The 7,642-nt window shown below is 32.2% G+C and overlaps 1 protein-coding gene across 1 annotated transcript in view; it reads right to left on the bottom strand.

Annotated features, from left to right (window-relative positions):
• Positions 1 to 2,521: 2,521 nt before the first annotated feature.
• LOC118192807 (uncharacterized) overlaps positions 2,522 to 7,642 on the bottom strand; it is a 49,564-nt gene continuing 44,443 nt past the window's right edge. Inside the window, exon 6 of the mRNA XM_035363828.2 lies at positions 2,522 to 7,521. Within this exon, the coding sequence (XP_035219719.1) occupies positions 6,820 to 7,521 (702 nt within the window). The 3' untranslated portion in view covers positions 2,522 to 6,819. The remainder of the gene's footprint in view (positions 7,522 to 7,642) is intronic.

The raw sequence follows: 7,642 nt of genomic DNA, 5'->3' as shown, positions 1-7,642 counted from the left end.
AGTATTTATCAGATTCGAATCAGAGCATGGGATATTTGTACAATTACTATAAGCCCGATCAAGCATTACTCCAATGAAGAAGATTACCAAGGCTGGAATTACTAGCAGTTGTAATTAGAGCTAGATTGCATAAGCTGGATGGTTGCATAAGCAGTGATACAAGCTCTTAAACTAGACGCTATAGAATCTTTCTTTTAGACAGACTGTCTGACGCAATGACCAGTGGTTAGATTTGTCAGTAACAGAATAACAGAAATAAAACAACCGATTTCCTCAGATCTATGGAAAGATTATAGGTGATCAGAATCCTGCTGATTTACCTTCTCGGGGACGTGCAGCAAATCAGTTGCTGAAATCACGATGGTGGAAAGTCCGCAGTGGCTAAAAGAATGCATGGAATCTTGTTAAAAATCCAACAGTTTTGAACAAATGAAGGATTCGATGTAGATGACACGTTACTAGGTTATAGCAGCTTCTATTCTTATGAATGTTATAACACCGATCGCAAAATCTCACGAGGCACGTGGCGGTAAATGCACATAAAAGGAGTAATCACACGTCCGATAGAGCTTTGGAAGTTGCCGCAGATACATTGAGCTTTGCAACACTTCATGACACAACCCAGATATAACTATCGTGTTCAGCTCAACTTTTCCGTTCGGCCACTGCTGGGTCCATCTGCCGCGCAGCGCAGGTTTGGGTAGCGATGATGGAATGTTCTTTATTGGGATATGATCGTTGCTTTATGTATGAGTACATTGTGCACTAAAACGTTTTTTAATACGACCCAAATTGTTGGACACTTATGACAATGTATATATGTGATCATTTATTTAGGTGGGACAACTTGATACTGGATGAGAGTTTGACTAGGGAAAGCACCAATTCACTTTTCATCATGGCCATCATGGCCGAAAAAAACTGCTGCGTAATGACTGGAATTTTTACAAAGAACAACTAGCTAGATAAAAAGACACCATTTTATTTTCAGGACATAAACAATTCTTTGGAAGCACATTCTGAAGACATCACGTAGCACAATGGGTACAATCTCTACCCCATAATTTTATACAAAACGCAGTTACATTTTAAAACAATAGAAAATACTGCGGAGCAGCGATCACGGGTTATGCAGGCGGCAGCAGGCAAGAAAGTAATGCGTAAAATCGAATCGAATCAATCCTTAATATTCCGCGAATATCGCGCAGAGAGCGACGTGTCCGGATCAATGACACATATTGCCATAAAAGCATATAACATTAATTCAGTCATGTAAATATTACAGTAAGACCTGTAAAGGAGAAGCAGTGAGTGGAGGCAAAGTGGGCCAAGAAGATAAAATGACCCGACATCGCAAATAAGGAAGAACTGGAGTGTACGAAAAACCAAGTCAATAAGTGTACTAAAATTAACTAGCAGTGGTTTAAAGTAAGAAAATCTCCTAGTGTAAAAGAATACAATGTAAAACAAGTACAATGAAAGACAAAACAAATGCAAAAAAGAATACGGAAGGAAAATGTGAAAAAGGACTAAATGATAGGAAGATCAGTCTCTTTGTGGTGTGCGGCAAATGGCCTTAGATCATAGTCTTCTTGAAGTATTTTATAGCTGAAGAGATTAAATAAATTTAAGTATTGACATCCGAGTGCGTTATCGAAGAATTTTATATTTGTCTTGTTAAGATAAGTTTCAATATTGTCAAGTCTGAGATCTTCATGAAGTGTGACACTTCTGACATAGAAATGAGCATTAGTAATAATGCGAAGGAAACGATTTTTTTTTTTTTTTTTTTTTTTTGTAATTTTAGGAGATCTTTTTTTTTTTTTTTTTTTTTTTTTTTTTTTTTTTTGTAGCAGAGATCCATGCAGGTGAAGCATAAACTAAAACTGGTTTGTTAATGGAGGTGTAAACAAGACGATTTTTCCCAAGATCCGTACTTGAATGTTTTCCAACAGTGGGAGTTAGGCTACTGATAACCTTATTTGTTACGTTTCTATAAAAAGTGTCAGTATTTAAAGTTTTGAATCTTTTGTTTCAATCCTGAGCAAAGATTGGGCAAAAGCTTTCGCATTGTAGAGAAATGATGATACAAAAATGATGAAATACGGATTGTTGAAGAGGGGATACATTTAAATTGAAAGCAGAAAATGAGAGGGCTATTTCCAATTAAATTAATAATTTCTTCCAATTCAGTTTAATTTGTTAATAATTTTCCTTCGTATTTTTATGTCTTGCATATGCAAATTATATTTGCGAATATATTGCGCATATTATGTTATAACCCCTCTCAATTAATACTTTAAAGAATTTTCTGATACTAATTTTAAATTACTTGTTAATAACATGAAATAGGAAATACTTGTTAATAAATTTTTTGGAGAACATTTAATAATACTCACACTGCATTGTTAAAGTTACAAGCTTAAATTATCTGCACAAAAGAGTATTTACATACTTAATTTAATAGAATTGTAATGTCTTTTTAATCTTAAAAATAGGAAAAAAAAAAGTGAAAAGAAAATACCAAAACGAATTAGATGCTTTTATTTAATACTTCTTCAAGCAGAAATAATATTAAATAAACATATATATATGTAGATAAATATATTACATAGCAAAATAATATACATCAATTATTAGTCATCAGGTAACGATAATATTTTGGTTTAAATTATCATCACATGTACAATTCTAATCCAGTTTCTTTCAAAAACACAAAAAATCACATATTTTTCTTCCTCAGTCGACTGTTTATCTATAAACTCCTTTGCCCCGTATTTAGATATTCTGGAATCACGTCGAAATACCAATGCAGTCTTTTAAACTTACCCTTTTTCTTCTCCCATTGTAGTAAAGTTACTAATATTTTTCGTTCGGACGAGATAAGAATGAAGCAGTCGTAGCCTCATGTCAACTGTTTATAACTGAGTTGATGCGGCGTATCAATAAATATTGAGTTATAGCATTGGGGAAACCTCTTTCCTAGCAATTAACAACACAAAATCATTTAGAAGCTCTCCTAATAACTATAAAAGATTATTTATCAGTAATACCTTCTTTATTTTTAGCATTTTCCTCAATGCACATTTTTTAAAAGTTCCTTAAGTTATTTTAGCTATAGCAATATTGAGTAAAGCTACACAAGCAATAAATTCTCTAAGAAATCCTGTAATCAAACCTTCAAACTCAAACGCCTGTCCTTAACACCTACCTAATTTTCTGATTTTTCCCTTTCACTACTACTTACACTGATTATATTTCCAAACGCATTCGGAATTTTTACAATATTTACATTTACATTAAATATACATGCTAAAGAACTTAACTACTCCATAAAAGAATTAATATCGTCTTAAAAGAAAGCAGCCTTTCTTTCGTTTATGTACATAAAAAGAGAGTTCATGTAAAGCATTCTCTTTCAAAAGCTGCCATTTTTCATAATTTCAAGATTCATTGCATCTCTGTATCGCTTTTTTTATAACTTATGCCCTTTAAGTGAGACGTCCTCTGGGAACAAAAAATAGGAAAACTAGTTAGCTATTGTAAAGATTGCTTTTTCAATCGTAGTATATATTTTGACTTTTAACTCTAAAATAAATATTTCACTAAAAGAGATCTTATCTTAAAGTAAATAACATTAAGCGCTGCATAACGTTATCTTCTAGGAGACAGTTTATAGAAGAATGCATAATCAAGAATTACTTCCTTAGTATAAAGACATTATTTATAAACTAATTCGACTTATAAATAATACCTTTACGCTAGATTAAGTCGCACAGAAAGTTTCCTTCGCCGTTTTCTTGCTCTCCAATTTCTTTAATTTGCTGTATATTAATAAAAAATTAATGCAGAATATTTGCTTCTCTAAAACTTTTATTGCTCTTCAAATGAAAATGTTTTGTATTCTTCCGAACGGAAATTTTATCGCTTTTATATATTTCCCTTTTGTCTACTTAGAGCATACAAAAGGTGCAAAGGTTTTCAGTTTAGTACATTTTTAATTCATCTTACAAAAGAAAATTTTACTCTTTAAAGCATGACTATAATCAATTCTTGTAAAATTCTTTTGGATGCTCATTTTGTTCGAAGTTTCCCTGGATAATGTTAGCCTTTATCTAAATTCTTCAATCTTAATTCTATTTCAGGTATATATTTCGGGGAAAAACTATTTAGTTTCAGTGAACACTTGATTCGTTTGGTTTTCTTTCATCAGAATATTAAAACAAATGGTAACACATACCTTAATTTATATCCAAGAATAATAACTCAGCACACATAAATAAAACGATGCAACTAATTATCTTAAACTTTAAGCAGATAATTATTTATCTGAAATTCAAGCTTCTTCTTCTTCCAGTTTTCCAAAGAAAGTTTGGTAAGACAGTCTAGTCTGATACCAGCAATCTTAGCTCCTGCAAAATTTTATCTAAATTCTTCTGTATTTTTTATTTTAGGCATAAGTATTTCAGATACCTTCTGTAATCGTTTGGAACAACTAATAAGTTTCGCTGCATGCCTGATTATCATTCCAGAAGCATATTATTTTCAAGAAACTAAAATCCCTTCTTTGAATCACTTTTAGTTACAGGAGAAAGGTAATTCAAAAAGAAGTGTTAAGCCTAACTTTTTGTATTCTACGACATGCAGCCATTCGTTTTGGCAATTTCTAATTATTTTAAATGAAAAATTAGTAAATTATTATTGATTTTCTATAGTCATTGTAAATGTTAAATCAAAATGTCAGTAAATTTTTTGTGAAAGATTTCATAAAATTTCTGGTATTATTAGAATTGAAATAAGCCGTTCTTTAGCTGATACAGACAATTTTTAAGTTTGAGTAGGAATCCTAGAAATTAATTTCACTTATATAGTGAAAAATAGTTTTTTTTTCGTTTGAAAATCACGGAACTTTTGAGAGAATGATTTCATATGGAATGAAACAAAGTTATATTTTGGCTATGCCTAAATGATCTTACATACGGATGCAGCGTATTTTTTCCCCTCCAATAATATTTCGTGTTCTCTATAATATACCATACATTTTCTAATCGCCATGCATCAGTTTTATTTTCTTATATTTATCATATCTTCCAATCGGTATATATTAATTATTAATCTTCATTTAATAAAATTCGTTTTGCCTGAATTATAGAACAGTGCATTTAATTAGAGAACAATACATTACCTATAGTGCATAAAGAATCGGACTTAGAAGCCATAATCTTGACAACAGAACAGCAATTTACTAGCATGTCAATCTAGTATTATTTTTCGGATAAATATGTATCGTAAATTAGAGCATTGTTCATGCTAGATGTATTTAAATTTTTGCAGTTTCAATATTTGACAGTTAGCATAAGCAGCCATCGAACGTTTTATGGATTAACACTACCATCTCCAAGACAAATCAGACAATTAAGGGAAGAGTGTGTCAGTTGAATAGCTAATCGCATTATGACAATAGCCAAAGAAAAGGAACTACGAAATCAATCATGCTTAAGTTGTTGCAACAGACACTGATAACCATCCAGAGGCTAGAGATATCAGCCATTGCAGCGAGGAAGAAATGATAGTTAAGAGCAAAAAGTGAAAGTTTTTATCCAAGATATACCCTTGGCAGAAGCTTAAGAAGGATTTATCTTAAAGTGAATGAATGCTATTCCGTTCTACTTGGAGAGTTCGAAGACAAAGGGGGCAAGGTCTATGACTGAGCTTAGGTTCGCTTTGTTGTTTCTGGAAGATACGGAGAAACAGACGTTTTTACCCATCTGATTGTCATGTAGAATTATATAGTAGAATAATTAAAATTGTAAGTTTCGTTTCACCTGGAGCGTTTTTAAGTAAGTTGATGAATAAGGAAATAATCTTTAAAATGGACATAATTGTTCATCAAAGATATTCGTGTAAATAAAGCACATATATTTAAAAAAATTTCAATTTTAAATGATTTTACAAATCAATTTTGAAGAGAATTTAATAGGGAAAAGTTGTCTTTAATGTTTCTGGAAAATGTCACTAACAAAGGGGACCTGTAACAAAATTTTCGTCATTTGAGATAATTTAACTGACATCTCTCTACTAATTATATACGGAATGGAAAAGATTGATAAACGTTCTTAGTTCTGTAGTACGTTAATATATGCTATAGTTCTTCTTGCCACGGTGCTATGCTTCATCAAATAATATTTACCTTTCTTACACTGAAGCTTAGCATACAATAAAGATTCAAATAAACACATTGAATAAGATACTTGCTGTTATTAATTTCTACACTTCATATAATTCACTTTCGAACTACCAATTAATTTAAAAGTATTCATATAAAACTAACTTCTTGGAAAATAATCATACCAAGAGAGAAATTATGATGAAGTTTACATTTAAAATATCATTTTATGTTTTCACCATACATAAATTGTGTATTACTTCACATTCAACAAATTATAAATTTGCAGAATACTTGAAGAGTTTTGAAGAGTCAAAATCTTCTCAAACTTTTAAAGAATAAAGATAAAAGTGTCAATTATCGTTTTAAAAACTGAATCCTTTTAGATTTTAAATTATTTTCATATAAACCATTAAAATAATGAATTCGTCCGATTTAACAGCATTTTGGAATTAAATGTCTATTCAGTTTATTCAGCCGAGAAAGAGCACAGCTTGATTGTTCGCCGCGTTAAACAGCTGGCATTCCAAAGCTTCTTCAGACGATAAGAATGTGTTCTGCGATAAGAAGCGAAATCACACTGTGAGGTAAAACATCTCATTAATTATTATTATTATCATTATTTTACTATCAGTTCTGAAGTTACTAGTTCTTCAATCTCTGTGAATTTTACGCCGTCTTACAATTCGTAATCTTTTCCCTGGAGGAGGACTGGCTTTACCTTCTCTGTAAGTTGGAATATCATCCTCTAAGTACTTGACGGAGATTTTTGGTTGTTTTCGTAGTTTACGTCTAGCTACCCTCTTCTTTGGCAAAGATTTTGGAGTATAAGATGCCTTTTGTGTCGGTTCATCACTCACAGTGGAGAAAGACTGCGAACTGCTAGAATCGTAATCTATAGGTACCGTTTCTTCATTGTCGTGTCTCACCTTTGGTGCAGGTGCAATTTTGACTGGATACCGCTGCACTTGAGGACTGGCGGCGGCTTGTATAGGTCTAGAAAAACTTTCATCGTAGCGACGAGGACCTTGATCCAAATGGGAGAGATCACCCTGTGTTGCCTCGAAGTCTTGTATGTGACGTAGGAAACTGTTCGGTTTGGTGTCAGCATCAAAAGGCTGCAGTTGTGGGGAAGGGAGAGAACCACTTTCTTGATAAGAAGCAGCATCCAGATTTTGGTGACTTTTCTGGACTGGTTCTCGGTACAGATCAAAATTGATATTATAATTTACTAATGAACTGCCGCAGTCAACGTTGAACCACCAATTGCAAACTCGTGTCAGCTGATCAAAAACAGTGCCATTGGGACACAAAAATCTGTCATGTCGTCCATCTGGTTGACAGTAATGCCACATCTATAGAAAGAAAAATAAATAATATGGATACAAAGAAAGTAGTAAAAGATTTTACTTTAAATAATTAAATTATTACAAAAAATAGAATAGAGACTCTTTTTTTTTTTCTTTTCGTGTGTGT

This window comes from Stegodyphus dumicola, chromosome 5 (assembly GCF_044657685.1).
Source record: "Stegodyphus dumicola isolate Sdum_Otavi_A_Nest chromosome 5, ASM4465768v1".
Classification (NCBI taxonomy): Eukaryota; Metazoa; Arthropoda; class Arachnida; order Araneae; family Eresidae; genus Stegodyphus; species Stegodyphus dumicola.
This window is presented reverse-complemented; position numbering and strand designations above follow the sequence as displayed.